The sequence below is a fragment of the Nicotiana tabacum genome, chromosome 24 (genome assembly GCF_000715075.1).
Source record: "Nicotiana tabacum cultivar K326 chromosome 24, ASM71507v2, whole genome shotgun sequence".
Lineage (NCBI taxonomy): Eukaryota > Viridiplantae > Streptophyta > Magnoliopsida > Solanales > Solanaceae > Nicotiana > Nicotiana tabacum.
This window is the reverse complement of record NC_134103.1, coordinates 100,245,995-100,264,585: the sequence shown is the minus strand read 5'-3', so window position 1 is coordinate 100,264,585 and position 18,591 is coordinate 100,245,995. Positions and strand designations below refer to the sequence as shown.

At 38.4% G+C, this 18,591-nt stretch overlaps 1 protein-coding gene across 1 annotated transcript; it reads right to left on the bottom strand.

Annotated features, from left to right (window-relative positions):
• Positions 1-267: 267 nt before the first annotated feature.
• LOC107797369 (uncharacterized) lies at positions 268-1,960 on the bottom strand. The gene is made up of 2 exons (XM_016620252.1): positions 859-1,960; positions 268-773 (listed from the first exon to the last, which is right to left on the bottom strand). Exons 1-2 carry the CDS (start codon positions 1,958-1,960, stop codon positions 268-270), a joined length of 1,608 nt encoding a protein of 535 aa, XP_016475738.1.
• Between the last annotated feature and the right edge of the window lie 16,631 nt (positions 1,961-18,591).

Below are 18,591 nucleotides of genomic sequence, written 5' to 3'. Positions count from 1 at the left end.
TCTATCCTTATCAAAATTAGCAAAGGAATTAACTGGACTCAAGCTAGCCATCCCAAGAAGCAAATCACTACTTACTACATCAAAACGTTCATTAAGCTCTTGAAGTTGTACATCAATCACAGCACAAAAGATTTCAACACGCAAGTGATGTGAGTAACAAACATTAGACTTACGCTTAGACTTTTTAGGAAAGTAAGACTCATCCATCTTCGGAATCAAAATATCATGCCTATCACAAAATGAGGAAACATCATCTAATAGAGATTTCTATCCAGTTTCCCTCATATCTTGCAACCTTTTCTTTGTAATGTCAAGAAACACCACGACATTAACAATATCTTGATCCTTTTTTTGTAAGATCTTGCTCAATTCATTTGATATGGCCAACACTTTCACCATCAAATGAAGCACGAAAATAAATTTGAATGTTCTAATCTTACCCAAAAGATACTCTGCTTGATTTCTTTCATGTGAGGTAGAACCTTCATACTCAATCAATTTAAGCACACGAACAATAGAAGAGAAAATAGCAATAAAGTTATCCAATGTTTTAAAATAGGATCCCCAACGAGTATCACCTAGTCTTTGAAATCCACATTCTTGATTTAATCCTTGTCCGGTAATAACTTCACCGGACTCGAGTAATTTCTCCAACTCTTCAGCTTGATGATGACGAAGCAATTCTCTGCGCTTGAAAGATCCTCCAATAACATTCAACATATTAGTAACATGATCAAAAAATTCATCAACATCCAAATGCTTTTTAGCAATAGCTACAAGTGTTAATTGTAATTTATGAGCGAAGCAATGAATGTAATATGCCGATGAGCTATCTTTCATAATTAAAAGTCTTGAGACCATTTATCTCTCCCTTCATATTACTAGCTCCATCATAACCTTGTCCACGTATTTTGGATGTACTTAGTGAGTGATCCGAAAGCAAAGAATATATTTCTTCCTTTAATGAGTATGCTGATATATCACTAACATGGACAAGGCAAACAAATCGTTCTACCACTTCACCATTTTTATTAACATACCGCAAAATAAGAGCCATTTGTTCTTTGTGTGAGATATCTTTGGATTCATCGGCTAATATACCAAAGTAATCTCTATTCAAGTCTTCAATTATAGATTTCAATGTTTCTTTTGCACAAGCATTGACAATATCCTTTTGAATCATAGGACAAGTTAAAGTATCATTTTGTGGAGCATTTTCTATTATTACTTTTCCCACATCCGGATGTTTGTCCCCATGCCACCGCAAAAAGCTTAGAAATAAGCCTTGATTTGTTGAATATTCACTTTCGTCATGATCTCGAAAAGGTAATCCATGATGCGAGAGACGTCTTGCAACATCAAACGAGGCTTCCAAGCGCATTCGGTACTCACTTTTCACCTTCTCTGAATGCTTGTCTAAAACAACTTGAATTGATTGATGATGATTTGACAAATCTAGCATCTTGTTGAAACATTTATTATGGACACTACTAATCTCACCGACATGCAAATGGAACCTTTCAAAAGCCTTATTCCATGTCCTAAAATTACTTTTTGTAAAATATTCATCCGCACTTTCATGAACGAATTCATTTTTGAACAAATAACAACATAGACAATATGCGACATCTTTTTTCACACTATACTCCAACCATCTTAAAAATGAACGTTTGAACCAACTTGGTTTAAATTGGTGCATTCTTCCTCCTATTGTAGTTTTAGGAAATTGATGATTGGTAGGTTGACAAGGCCCATTTTGAATGTAATATCTCCTCACCGCATCTCGTAATTGAAGGTTATAATTAGCAATGGGTATTCTTTCTCCTGGATCGGTGCTAAATGATTCTGAGTCAAGCTCGTCGATAAGAAGAGAAAGATTGACATTCGCACGGTTTTCTGGAGGTATTGCCTGACTCAATAATTGCACACTAGAACTAGAACTTGGTTGAGAATAATTCATCTTTACGACAAATTTATCCATCTCAATCTTTCCTACAAAACAAATGTTCAATCTAACTCATAATTAATTTAAGGATGTCATATACATTTTTGGTATAAATTATAATTAAAACTGAAAAAATCTAAACAACAAAATGCTTTAAAAACTTATCTGATCATGAAACACATCATCTTAGCATATATTTACACAAAAATCATACAAAAGCTAAATAGCTAATACAATCAGAGAATCAAGGGAACAATATACACAATAACATAATAAACTATAAATTAAAGATTGGAACAGAGAAAAAAAATCAAATCTGAATTGAATAAAAGGAAAACAAGGGAGAGAATGAAAGGGTCAAAGGGGTTTAGTAACTTATAAGTCTATACTATAATACTATTAAATATTAACTATACCACCAAAAAATTTATTTTCAGAGAAACCCAACATAAAAAAAATTTAAAAAAATGAGAGAATAAGAAAGATTTACAGTCAAATTACAAAGGAAAGGTGCAGCAACAAGGTGAGGTGCAATGGAAAAGTGAACACCAAACGGTGGTGGCCAACCGCCGGTGAGTGACAGACTGAAAAACTGAAAACCCAAGAGTCCCCAAGCTTGGGGCAGCAGCACCATAGAAGAGAAGGGTTTTGGGGGGGGGGGGGAGAGGCAGGGGGGGAAATAAAGGAGCTTTTGTATTTTAATGGTAAAGAAAGCAATAGAAAAATCAAAAAGTGTATAATAAAGTAAAACAAAGAATAAATAAGAAAGAAAACAAGTGAAGTGTCGTACACCTCACATTAATTGTCCAATAGTACACTAATAAAAGTTCCAAAACTTTTATGTGTTGCACAGGTTTCGAACTTCCGCTACTAGGGAGATATTTTCGGGTCTTTACCATTGGCACCCAGTGGCTGTTTTGTTCGTTAGAGTGTCATTTTATTATATGTACAATATTTCTTCTATAAATATAGATATATACACAGAGTTCCGACCGAGGTCTGCGGGTGCCGGCGCACCCCCTCGGCTCTATGTAGATCCGCCCCTTATTTAGTTATAAGTAGAGATAGAGAAAGCATACAATTCGAATATGTATTTTCAAACAAAGCAATAAGACGAAGGAGCTATCAAGCATTTTGATAATTATTTCACAAGAGGTAGTTGAATTACTTATGGTTATGTTATTTGCAGGAGCGACAAAACTAACACAAACTCATTTGACCCGCCCAAATAATAATGAGTTTGGGCTAGAACTATTTTGAAGATGGGTTGTTTGGGGCTGGCCAAAGTTAACCCATTACAAATCATCGACGCAAATGGATCCATGATGATGCCCAACCTTGACCCATGGAAATGCATAATCTTAAAGTTCTACCTTGTCCCATGTAATAGCTTCAGGGTATATTTGGTATGAAGGAAAATATTTCTTGAAAAATATTTTTAATTTTTTCATGTTTGGTTGATTTAAATGTTTGGAAAATATTTTTCTTATGAACGTGTTTTTCTCCAATTGAAGAAAACTATTTTCCCTATTTAGAGAAGGAAAAATATTTTTCAAAACTCTTTTTCAACCATCCCCATCCCCACCAACTCCCACCACCCCACCCCACCCCTTCCCCACTTACCCACCTCCCCTACCCCTACCCCTACCCCCCAACCCTACCTCATCCCCAACCCCCACCACCTTATCCCCACCCAACCCCACCACCCCATCCCCACTCCACCCTACCCACCCTACCCCCACCCCCACCCTCACCCACGCACCCCCATCCCCCACCCTTAATATATGAAAATATTATTTAGAGTACTTTTTTTCATGATGTAGAAAAGTATTTTATTTCATTTCAACAAAATAGTACTTTCTTTTCATGATATAGAAAAAGTATTTTTTTTAATTTCAACAAAATGAGTATTGAAGTAAAAAAAATATTTCTTTCATTTCAACAAAATGAGTACTTTCTTTTCAGAATGTAGAAAAAAAATATTTTCTATCATTTCAACAAAATGAGTATTTTCTTTTCATGACGTAGAAAATATATTTTCTTTCATTTCAACAAAATGGATAATTTCGTTTCATGATGTGAATGATTTATTTAACTAGCTGTTGTTGACAAAATAATCATCAAACATGAAAAAAATGAAAATAAAGAAGAAATTATACACAATATCACAATAAAGACAACAACAAATAAAATTTATATTAATAAATAAAGAACGTTTACTGAGCTATTTTTTAGGTATCACAATATAATTCACAACATATCATGATTTGAGTTAGAGGAGATTATTTGTGAATATATTTTTTTTTATTATTTTTAAAATATTGGGTTTTGATTTGTTTAAAAGTTGAGAATATTGTATAGATTTGGGTCAAGTTGGGTGGGTTGGGTTACCGCCCATTATTTAACCCATCTAAACCCAGTCCATCTTGACCCAAATAAACTTGGAATTTTTACACAAATAGCCTGTCAGATTCACTGTTTACTTTTTCTAGCCGGTATATATAGATTATATATTGATTATACATATTATACATATATTATACATGAATTACATATATATTATATATCCATCGGCTATTTTTAGTTTAAGAGATTAGGTGGGCGGCTATTTGGGTTAATTCTTCAATGAAATTTGGGCAAGGTTGGGCATTAGCCAATTTATTTACTCAGCCCATCTTGACACGCCCAACTTCAGCCCAAACACCCCGTTTGTCACCCCTAGTTATTTGTATTGTTGTTTGCGTGCTTAAGTGCCATAGTTATTTATTACAATCAAGAACTCTTTTATTTTTTATTTTCTTCATTAATATAATCGTCTTTTATCATAACGATACAAGTAGCATTATAAAACTTATTCATGCTGTCACGACCCAGAAATCCATTTAAGGCCGTGATGGCGCCGGACACCGCTGTCAGGCAAGCCAACACTATATAGTTAATAAAATCCTCTTTTAGTATTTTGAAATCAAAAATTTCTTCAATGAAATAATGAAGACATAACTCATAGAGTAAATGATAAATATTTTTAGCAACTACTTTTCTAAACAATTCATAACCATTCCCAAAACCCGGTGTCACAAGTGCATGAGTATTACTAGGGAATTAAAAATAAAATACAGCATCTGTCCAGAATACAAATTAGACAGAAAAATATAATAACTCTGAAGGAGACTCTGTTGGCTGCATATCGTAATATAGAATGCAACTCACCTATGTACCCACAATTATTAACCAACATGTACGCCCACAAGGCCGCTAGACATATATGTACCTCCATACTAAAATGTGCAGCAAGTGCAGCATGAGTACGAAAATAACGTGTACCCATTAAGTATCAAACCTAATCTCGAAGAGGTAGAGACGAGATGGCCGGCTTTGACACTCACTAAGGGTCAATAATAATAAATGAAATAAAGATAGCAATGTCTAGATCAACATGATTTATAAAATTTACAATGATTTTCTTTAACTAACAGAAATAATTAAATTCCTTCAATTCCAATAAATTTCTAATTTATCAATTAGCCTCATTTACAGGAATAACCATAATTGCCTTAACAAGTGGGAATAATAATTCTTTCAATTTTCAATAATTTCCAATTTATAAATCAAATTCATTCAAATGCAACAATTCTCAATCTATTAATTAAATTCACAAGCTGCAATAAACTATCAAAGTATCGTGTAATTATTATTATTAAGCACGATTTCTGCCGAGGTCGTTCGGTCCGATCCAGAGTGTCATGTCCACTGCCGAGGGACGTGCGGCACAATCCATAGATGCATCTATCTTGCCGAGGCGTTCGGCCCGCTCCACAAGAAAGGAGGACATTTTTCTTATATACCTCCGGAAAGAGAGTATATTTATTAAAAGATATATTCAGGAGGAAGAACAGTTTCTCTTAACAATTAATTAATTTAAACAGAAAATCAAGCATATGAGATTTTCATCCTTTAATATTTTTATCTAACAGTTCATAATATATAATTATGTATGTATATATATATATATCAAATAATATTAGTTAAACAAAGAATACAATTTACACAAGTATATATATATATATATATATATATATATATATATATATATCAAATTAATATTAATTAAATAAAGAATATAATTTACGCAAGTAATTCATGCTTTGAGTCCTAAACTACCCGGACTTTAGCATTAATAGTAGCTACGCATGGACTCTCGTCACCTTGTGCGTACGTAGCCCCCACAATTAGTAACAATTATTACTTTAATTACCTATGGGTAATTTCTCCCTCACAAGATTAGACAAGAGACTTACCTCGTCTTGCTCAAATTTAATCCACTAGTAGGCCTTTTCCTCGATTATCCAACTTTGATTAGCTCGAATCTAACCAAAAATAATTCGATACAATCACTAAAATTTATAGGAATCACTACTATAAGAAATTACTACATTTTCAAAAACATCCCGAAAATTAATTAAAATTTCGTCAATCGGGTCTACGTCTCGGAATCCGGAGAAAGTTATGAAATCCGATAACTCATTCAATTACGAGTCCAACCATACCAGGTTCACTCAAATACGACTCCGAATCGATACTGAAATCTCAAAAATTCAATTCTATGAGATTTCTAAAATTTTCCAAATTTCAATAATCTGCCAAGGCAGCCTTCGCAACTGGGCCTCGATCGTGGCCCTCGAGCCTGGGCCTCGGTCATGGCATCGAGCCTCGATATTGTGACCCTCAATCTTGGGTCTCGATAATAGCCCTCGAGACTGGCCTCGATCATGACCCTCGAGACTAGCCTCGATCGTGGCCTCGATCATGACCCTCGAGACTGGCCTCGATCGTGGCCTCGATCATGACCCTCGAGCCTGGCCTCGATCGTGGTCCTCGAGACTGGACTTGATCATGACCCTCGAGCCTGGGCCTAGTCCCTGGCTTCGACCATGGCCGTCGACCCTGGGCTCGATCTTGGGCTCGATCACAACCCAGAATATCCAGCAGAAGAGAAACAAAATTGCAGCAGCTTTTTAAGTCCAACTTTTGATCTGTTAACCATTCGAAACTCACTTGAGGCCCTCGGGACCTCAACCAAATATACCAACAAGTCCTAAAACATCATACGAACTTATTTGAAACCTCAAATCACATAAAACGATGCTAAAACCATGAATTATGCTCCAATTCAAGCTTAATGAAACTTAAAGTTTCCAACTTCTACATTCAATGTCGAAACCTATCAAATCAAGTCCGATTGACCTCAAATTTTGCACACAATCCATAAATGACATAGCGGAGCTATGAAAAGTTTCGAAACTGGATTCCGACCCCAATATCAAAAAGTCAACTCCCCGGCCAAACTTTCAAACATAAATTCTTGTTTTAGCCATTTCAAGCTTATTTTAACTACGGACTTCTAAATAAAATTTCGAACACGCTCCTAAGTCCAAAATAACCATACGGAGCTATTGGAACCGTCAAATCCCTATTCTGGGGTCGTTTTCTCAAAATGTTGACCGAAGACAAACTTAGCATTCTAAGGCCAACTTAAGGAACCAAGTGTTCCTATTTCAACCCGAACGCTCCCAAATCCCGAACCAACCATCCTCTCAAGTCATAATTTATTATAAGCACATATAGGGAGTTGTATTTAGGGGAACGGGGTTCTAAAAGTCAAAACAACCGGCTGGGTTGTTACATTCTCTCCCACTTAAATATACGTTCGTCCTCGAACGTGCTAAGAAGTGTTCCAGAGTTATCCGAAATCACTGTTTAACACCCCGTGCTCCCACCCGTGCTACCATACCCAGTTGAGCACATTAACTCGAGCCAATTTGAAGATTCTCCCCTTTATTTAGGCAAATTAAGCCTTAGAGCCCAATTCTAACATCCAGAATTCTCTACCATGCATGTTTCCAACCTATGAACACCGTATCAATCACTACACGATGCACCAATACAGGATTGCATACCTTTGTTGAATTTAGACCATGCATCGCATCATTCACATGACCATAATAACATCCTCCGATAACAATAGCCAAAATTCCACGAATCTGATGTTCACAACATACCTCATGATACATATAAGTCTTGTTCCAACTCTTGAAATGTTTCCATGATGGAAGAAATGTGTAGAAATTCATAACCAACTGCCGAGTCAACAAATTATTGAGTTTCTCCTGCTGACAAGAACCATTGCCTTATTATAACCAAATAATGGTATTTGCTCTTTATTATACTTCATATAACCCGATCTCACTAATCCCGGATCCAATAATTTTGTCTCCCCCAGCATGAGTTACTCAGACAATAAGCCACCTCAGACACAACAAAAAGCCTCATATGACGCCACAATGAGCTAATAAGCTACAGACTCGATTGCGATACATAAGGAAAATGAACTCTGGAAAGGATTTATCAACCCACGTGACTAATTAGACAATCGAAAAGGTGTCATGAACCTTCCTCAAGAAAATGGGACAAAAATACACAAAACAGAATATATGGGACTGTACTCAACATCACACTGTTGCGGCGTGCAACCCGATCCAAAAAACATACCCGTGGCGGTGTGCCACCCGATCCGCACAAAAAGAATCTGTAAGGAAATACTTACCGAGCTAGAATGCTCATTACTACAAAAATATTCAAATATCGGACACAAGCATGCTAAGTGCATAATACCATCCCTGGAAGGACCGGCAGCGCCATACGCTACAAAAATCAAGAACAACTAAGGTGCAATATATGATCTGAATTTCGAGAGCCATCCTGCTCACATAACATCATCGCTACGCGGAACCTCAACACATAAGAAATTTATCAAGCTGTTTCACAACTCACGCGACACAATATAGTATTACATGAAATAACCGACGACGAAACAACATCCAACGTCCGAATACTCCTCCATAGGGAGCTTTTATGCTGAAATGAACACATTCGGCCTGATATAGAGCCCGTATTCATATTTAAATCCATCCACATACCTCAAGCCGATTATGTTCGCACCGTACTAGGCTAATAACCTTTCAAGGATCCATAATAACCCTTTTTCTCATAACACACAAGAACAACCATCATAACCGAAAAAAATTTCCACATTCCACAACCAAATAAACCGAGCACCCTCCAGGCAAAAATTCTCGAATTAGCGATATCGTCATAATCTTCATACTTGGTTGTTAAATATTTAATCAATCAGGTGACTACTTGTCATGCTCATAAACGTCTCCCATGGAATACGCTTCTATGACTTTCCGCAACGGATAACAAGTCTGCACATCCATACAACCGGCCATACTAATACTGTAAGGAGAATCAAGGATCCGCAATTCAATACACAAAGCCTCTTACACATAACGCCGATCTCAAGTGACATTGAAGACAATACCAGCTTGCTTTAAAGCTCTAACTCCTTTTCTTCTCGTCCGAGCTTGTGACATCCTTGTCAACACCAAACCAAAATCTTAAATCCTTAACTTTCGAATCTCATGCTACTTAATGCACTTAATCACGTAGGAGTACAAGAATTCCATCATAACTCCCGAGCCACTAATAGGGTAAACATTTCATCATATAGAAACTTTCTACTTAACTCATTTCAAGAGAACCATTACAACACATGACTAAATTCCTATATCCGCAAAAAATACCGGCCTCAAGTAGTTGTCTAAGCCACCATAACTCTTCCGGGATCCCTCTACACATAACATGCTATAATACTTGAATTCCTCCAAATAAAATCAATTACGGCGGCCGCCAAGCCTCGCACGTACCGCCACAAATTACATGCATAACTCTATGTGCGGAAGGAACTGATCATTGCCACCATCATGCCGATTCAACCATTGTTAGCCAACCCGTTTTTTCACAATTTATTCTCAACTTGCCTTAGAAATAATAATAGCTCCATTCATTACATCACGAACTCAAATCTGCACTCATCCCGAGTGACCTTATTTCACGAGACCACGCTGTTTCAAAACTCACGAATCATCTCATACTTCTCCTTGTGCGCACTTTTACATATTTAACTGGTATACCCATTCTGATACTTCTTTTATGAATCCGAAGTTATTTTCTTCCGTTTCTCTAATGCTACACCACAACCTGAAGATAACGCAGAGTACTCCAAGCCCCATTTCATAATCTGCTACAAAAGCTCGATACTCGACCATACTACGGACTCGAGATCCTTAGGCACCGCACTTTAAATTTTTGAACCCTCTAAGACCGTTATCGAGAGTCACTTGCTCTGACTTGTTCCCAAACATGATCAACTCCAAGGCCCTTCTAGCACATGGACACTTTATCAAGGAAACACTCGACTGTCTCACTTTCCCTGTGCATTACATCTACACAAAGTATAAACTCTATGTCTTCCAAAAACCTGAATATGAATCGATAAGGCCAAATATGGCACACATTTCCCAAATCCTTTGCTCAAATTACTACTAATATTTTCTTCCCTTAGTTGCAATGACCCACCAATACACCGATAACAAGGAACCTCACAAATAGACAACCATGCAATCCAATTATAGATGGTGGGGCTCTCTCACTTAGCTTGAAGATACAATTACATAACTCTGGAATCCACCGAGATTCTTTCTTCATCATTGACATGATCCTGCACACGCAACTTGCCAAATTTCTCGAATCCTTCTATTAACCTTTAATAAACACTCGAAACCACTAGCCACATTTACATATTAAATCTCTTACCGGGTAGCCAGTAGAATTCTTCGCAGAAGCTTCATCAACACCACGCGACCGCTAACCTGCTCATAGGAGATAACCCATCTGTGGAGATTACATGCCAACATCGCTGCACTGGGTGCAATTACTACAAAATCAGTAGATCATCATGAGTCTGAGCTCATTCACCAGCTGCACTAGTCCGTTCACTCCTCATGGACTTCAACTAAAGGTGCGACAATACGTTCCAATCCAAGGTCATGTCGTATCCTTCTTCATATCAAGCAACTCCCTCCCGTTGTATCCACTCTTCCTCAATATAGCAGCTAATATTATAACTTAAGTCCGTAGACCTAGTCACTGTCCATCTTAAATCCCAAATCACTTCAAACTTTCCTCAAGCCTTGTAGTTATCCTACCACGTAACTCATATGCTACCTTTCCACTCTCCTTTAAGAAACTACTCGACTTCTGTTTCTCACACTTGGCCTCCTAGGAACTTAACCACCGCAAGACACCTTCCACATGTTCTTCCTTATCCTTCGCTTTCCAGTTGTTGCCTTGACTAAACATCCGTCTCTATAGTACTTGAACCAATAGGTCTTTACCAGCTTTAAACCTTTCTGAGGATCATCCTTCTCGAGCCATCAATACTAGGAACAGTGCTTCGACCCTGAACCATTGCACACCGCGATCTCTAACAACTGCTTCCCCTATACCAATTCTTAACACCCCGTCGTGAAGGCGAGTTGAAGAAAACTATAACACCGGCCAACCTTAACGCACTTAACAAGGCGATAACACCACATCAAAATTGAGAACTCTACCATGCTCAAAGATGTCAGGCTTCATTACTCCATCAACCCCAAACCTGAACATTCATAGTCCGATTGCCTTTTTTCCGCTGGAAATAAACACATGGAACTTCTGAATCATGTACTGAGAAAAACGTTCTTTCAAGTCATTTACTGCCATGACACATAGACATGCATTTTACCATTTCATAAACACTATGCGATAACAACGCATGAATCGTCATAACAATCAATGCCAAATCTCAAAACCTTAGGTAACATTGATACTTAATCTAAAATGATAGAGCGACCTTCCGCAAGGCGACGACAATAGCCCAATTAATTACACAGGGAGAAGCATCCTGCACTACATCTGTAGTACCATTAAAATTCCCTCGATCCCCAATTTATAACAAGCGCTTCACGTCGCATAAGATTGAATAGGAAGAAAATGTAGGCATAAGCCTCAAAGGAATCGAATCGCACGATGAGGAATTACAAAAAGAAGTATTCTTAATAGCCCTGTAGCCTCTCGAAGATAAGCACAGATGTCTCCGTACCGATCCGCAAGACTCTACTAGACTTGCTCATGACTCGTGACACCTACGTGAACCTAGCGCTCTGATACCATGTTGTCACGACCCAGAAATCCATTTAAGGTCGTGATGGCGCCGGACACGGCTGTCAGGCAAGCCAACACTATATAGTTAATAAAATCCTCTTTTAGTATTTTGAAATCAAAAATTTCTTCAATGAAATAATGAAGATAGAACTCATAGAGTAAATGATAAATATTTTTAGCAACTAAATTTCTAAACAATTCACAACCATTCCCAAAACCCGGTGTCACAAGTGCATGAGCATTACTAGGGAATTAAAAATAAAATACAGCATCTGTCCAGAATACAAATTAGACAGGAAAATATAATAACTCTAAAAGAGACTTTGTTGGCTACAGATCGTAATATAGAATGCAACTCACCTATGTCCCCACAATTATTAACCAACCTCTATGCACACAAGGCCGCTAGACATATATGTACCTGCACAATAAAATGTGCAGCAAGTGCAGCATGAGTACGAAAACAACGTGTACCCAGTAAGTATCAAGCCTAATCTCGAAGAGGTAGAGATGAGATAGCCGGCTTTGACACTCACTAAGGGTCAATAATAATAAATGAAATAAAGATAGCAATGTCTAGATCAACATGATTTATAAAATTTACAATGATTTTCTTTAACCAACAGAAATAATTAAATTCCTTCAATTCCAATAAATTTCTAATTTTTCAATTAGCCTCATTTACAGGAATAACCATAATTTTCTTAACAAGCGGGAATAATAATTCTTTCAATTTCCAATAATTTCCAATTTATAAATCAAATTCATTCAAATGCAATAATTCTCAATCTATTAATTAAATTCACAAGCTACAATAAACTATCAAAGTATCGTGTAATTATTATTATTAAGCACGATTTCTGCCGAGGTCGTTCGGCCCGATCCAGAGTGTCATGTACACTGCCGAGGGACGTGCGGCACGATCCATAGATGCATCTATCTTGCCGAGGCGTTCGGCCCGCTCCACAAGAAAGGAGGACATTTTTCATATGTACCTCCGAAAAGAGAGTATATTTATTATAAGATAAATTCAGGAGGAAGAATAGTTTCTCTTAACAATTAATTAATTTAAACAGAAAATCAAGCATATGAGATTTTCATCCTTTAATATTTTTATCTAACAGTTCATAATATATAATTATGTATGTATATATATATATATCAAATAATATTAGTTAAACAAAGAATACAATTTACACAAGTAATTCATGTTTTGAGTCCTAAACTACCCGGACTTTAGCATTAGTAGTAGCTATGCACGGACTCTCGTCACCTCGTGCGTACGTGTCAGACCCGAAATTTCCCATTGATGGGACCGTGATGGCGCCTAACATTTCACTTGCTAGGCAAGCCAATGTTAGAGAATCATTAAACCAATTCCTTATTTCTATTCAATAATTAACAATAATTAACTAAGATGAAATATAATAAGTGCGGAATATCATAAAACTGTATTAATTACTACCACCCGGATCTGGAGTCACAATTCACGAGCATTTTAGAATTTACTACAAGTAATATTCTGAAAGAAATACAATTGTCTAAATGAAAGAAACAGTAGAATAGAAAAGATAGACGGGGACTTCAAGGTCTGTGAACGCCGACAGATCTACCTTGAGTCTCCGGACAGCGGACCAATAGCAAAATCTCGATCAACCCGAGCCGGTATCAAAATCTGCACAGAAAGTGCAGAGTGCAGTATCAGTACAACCGACCCCATGTACTGGTAAGTGTCGAGCCTAACCTCGACGAAGTAGTGACGAGGCTAAGGCAAGGCACCTACAAATCAACCTGTACAATTTAACAGTGTATATACAAATAACAGAAATGAAGAACTAAACAGGAAATATCGGGAAGGGAACATACTGAGGGGAATGCAAGATAAAGAACTACAACAGAATGATCACCGGAGCAATCAATATACCAGGAATCAACAGGAATAGTGAATACAGTAAGGAAAAATGCACGGCATCACCCTCCGTGCTTTTACTCTCAATCTCACCATAAAATTAATAAAAATAGCACGGCATCACCCTTCGTGTATTAACTCTCATATCATGGCACGACATCACCCTTCGTGCATTAACACTCACAATATGGCACGGCATCACCCTTCGTGCATTAACACTCACAATATGGCACGGCATTACCCTTCATGCATTAACACTCTCCCTTACTATAATGCAATGCATAAATAATAATAGGGAGATAGAATAACAAATACAAACCTTACTTCAACATTTGGTTCCATAATATCAATCTCAACTTTGAAATAAAAATCAATTATCACCAGAAAATCCGTAAACATGATAAGAACGATAAATTGAACAACACTAGTATAACACGTAGCAATTAGACATAGGAATGAGACAATATAAGAAAAACAGAGAAACATGGAAAATAGGTAAATTGGCGGCGCATAAATACTCGCCACCTCACATATACACCGCTCACATAAATTTCACTTAGCAAGTAATCTAAGGTTACTAATTCCCTCAAGTCAGGGTTAGACACAATACTTACCTTGCTCCGAAGGCCACTTAATTCTCAATCACAGCTTTTCCTTTGGAATTTACCTCCAAACCACTCGTATCTATTCAAAAATGACTCAATTATATCAAATATTGCTAAAGGAATCAATTATATTGCATAAATTAAACTACCCAAATTTTCCTCCAAAAAATCGAAAAATCGACCCCGGGCCCGCTTGGTCAAAACCCGAGGTTCGGACAAAAATTCATTTACCCATTCATCCCCGAGCCCGAATATATAATTGATTTTAGAATCTGACCTCAATTTGAGGTCTAAATCCCCAAATTTCCGAAATTCCTAGTTTCTACCCAAACCCCTAATTCAACCATGAAAACCTTAGATTTTAGTTTGAAATCTTGTAAAATGTAGTGAAGATTGAAAGAAACTAGTTTAGAATCACTTACCTATGATTTGGGGAAGAAATGGTCTTTGGAAAATCGCCTCTTGTGTTTTAGGTATTGAAAATTTGGGAAATGAATGAAAATTCCCGTCCAAAAGTCATTTTGATCAGCTGCAGATGGCGCATTTACGACATGAACTACGCAAATGCGAAGGAGTCATCACAAATGCGAAACCCTTCACACTTCTGTTGCCTTCGCAAATGCGAAGATAAGTTCGCAAATGCGACCTTGAATCTTCGCAAATGCGACTCAATGATCGCATTTGCGATTACTGCCCTTCCCCCGACTCCCTTCGCAAATGCGAAAGAAAACTCGCAAATGCGAAAATTGTTCGCCCAACTTCTCTTCACATTTGCGATGAGAAGCTCGCAAATGCGAACCTCTCAGAGGTCGCAATTGCGATGCCTGATCACGCAAATGCGAGATCAAAGGCCTGTAATAATATTAAATGCACCAGCAAAGTTTTCCAAGCCAAATCTCACTCCGTAGCCTATCCGAAACTCACCCGAGCCCTCGGGGCTCTAAACTAAAGGTGCACACAAGTCTAAAAATATCATACGAACTTGCTCGCGTGATCAAATCGCCAAAATAACACCTAGAACTACGTATTTAGCAACAAATCAAATGAAATTCTCAAGAACACTTTAAAATTCATATCTTCTCAACTGGACGTCCGAATTACGTCAAATCAATTCCGTTTCTCACCAAATTTCATAGACAAGTCTTAAATATCATAATGAACCTGTACCGGGCTTCGGAACCAAAATATGGACCCGATACTAACAATGCCAAATATCAATCAATTCTTAAAAACAAATAATTTCCAAACTTTCAATTTTTATCAAAAATTCATAACTCAAGCTAGGGACCTCCGAATTCAATTTCGGGCATACGTCCAGGTCCCATAATTCGATACGGACCTACCGAGACCGTCAAAGCACAGATCTGGGCCAGTTTACCAAAAATGTTGACTGAAGTCAACAAAAATTAACTTTTAAGGCAAAAATTCTTATTTTCATTGATTTTCAACATAAAAGCTTTCCGAAAATCTGCCCAGACTGCGCACGCAAATCGAGAAGGGTAAAAATTTAGATTTGTAAGGCTTAAGACCTCAGGTTCAAGTTCTAAAACATAAGATGACCTTTTGGGTCATCACATTCTTCATCTCTAAAACAACTGTTCGTCCTCGAACAGACATAGAAAAGTACCTGGGCTGGTGAAAAGGTAGGGATATCTACTCTGCATATAGGACTCGGACTCCCAAGTAGCTGCCTCAATAGGCTGACCTCTCCACTGCACTCGAACTGAAGGGTAACTCTTTGATCTCAATTGGCAAACTTGCCGGGCTAGAATTGTCACCGGCTCCTCCTCGTAAGTCAAATCCTTGTCCAACTAGACATAGCTGAAATCGAACACATGGGATGGATCACCATGATACTTTCGAAGAATGGACACATGGAATACCGGATGAACAGTTGCTAAACTAGGTGACAACGCAAGCCTGTAACTACCTCCCCCACTCTCTCGAGGATCTCAAATGGCCCGATAAACCTAGGGCTCAACTTGCCCTTCTTCCCAAATCTCATAACACCCTTCATGGGCGATACCTGAAGTAATACCCTCTCTCCGACCATGAATGCCACATCACAAACTCTACGGTCGGCATAACTCTTTTGCCTGGACTGAGCTGTACAAAGTCGATCCTGTATACTCTTGACCTTGTCCAAGGCCTCCTGAACTAAATCTGTACTCAATAACCAAGCCTCCCCCGGCACAAACCACCCAACTGGCGACCTACACCGTCTACCATATAATGCCTCATAGGGAGCCATCTGAATGCTCGATTGGTAGCTGTTATTGTAGGCAAACTCTGCTAACGGCAAGAACTGATCCCAAGAACCTCCAAAGTCAATAACACAGGCGCAGAGCATATCCTCCAAGATCTGAATAGTACGCTTGGACTGTCCGTCTGTCTGAGGATGGTATGTTGTGCTCAACTCAACCTGCGTACCTAACTCACGTTGTACTGCCCTCCAAAAGTGCGAGGTAAACTACGTACCTCCATCATAAATGATAGACACGGGCACACCGTGAAGACGGACGATCTCACAAATGTAAATCTCGGCCAACCGCTCCGAGGAATAGGTAACTGCCACAGGAATGAAAAGCGCTGACTTAGTCAGCCTGTCCACAATAACCCAAACTGCATCGAACTTCCTCTGAGTCCATGGGAATCCAACAACAAAATCCATAGTGATACGCTCCCACTTCCACTCAGGAATATCTAACCTCTGAAGTAAACCACCAGGTCTCTGATGCTTACACTTTACCTGCTGGCAATTTAGGCACCGAGCTACATACACAACTATATCCTTTTTCATTCTCCTCCACCAATAATGTTGCCGCAAATCTTGATACATTTTGGCGGTACCTGGATGAATAGAATATCTGGAATTGTGTGCTTCTTCAAGAATTAATTCACGAAGTCCATCCACATTAGGCACACAAATACGACCCTGCATCCTCAAAACTCTGTCATCTCCAATAGTAACTTGCTTGGCACCATCGTGCTGCACTATGTCTCTAAGGACAAGTAAATGAGGATCGTCATCATGCTGATCTCTGATGCGCTCAAACAAAGAAGACCGAGCAACAATACAAGCTAGAACACGGCTGGGCTCAGAAACATCCAACCTCACGAACTGGTTAGCTAAGGCCTGAACATCCAATGCAAGCGATCTCTCACCAACTAGAATATTTGCAAGGCTACCCATATTGACTGACTTTCTACTCAAAGCATCGGCCACCACATTGGCCTTCCCGGGATGATACAATATGGTGATATCATAGTCTTTCAATAGCTCCAGCCACCTCCTCTGCCTCAAATTGAGTTCCTTCTGCTTGAACAAATACTACAAGCTCCGATGATCAATGAATACCTCACATGGCACGCCGTAAAGATAGTGCCTCCAAATCTTCAGCGCGTGAACAATGGCTGCCAGTTCTAGATCAAGAACAAGGCAATTCTTCTCGTAAACCTTCAGCTGCCGCGAAGCATATGAATAACCTTGCCACCCTGCATCAACACCGCATCTAGACCAATACGAGATGCGTCACAATATACTATATAAGATCCTGAACCTGTGGGTAACACCAATACCGGTGCCGTAGTCAAACTATCTTGAGCTTCTGAAAGCTCACTTCACACTCGTCTGACCACCTGAACGGGGCACCCTTCTGGGTCAATCTGGTCAAAGGGGTTGCTATGGATGAAAATCCCTCCACAAATCGATGGGAATAGCATGCCAAACCCAGGAAACTACGAATCTCTGTAGCTGATGTGGGTCTAGGCCAGTTCTGAACTGCCTCAATCTTCTTAGGATCCACCTGAATACCCTCTGCTGATACAGCGTGACCCAAGAAAGCAACTGAATTCAACCAAAACTCGCATTTTGAGAACTTAGCATATAACTGGCTGTCTTTCAGAGTCTGAAGAACGATCTGAAAGTGCTGCTCATGCTCCTCTCGACTGTGGGAGTAGATCAAGATATCATCAATAAACACAACTACAAAGGAATCTAAGTAGGGTTTGAACACTTGGTTCATCAA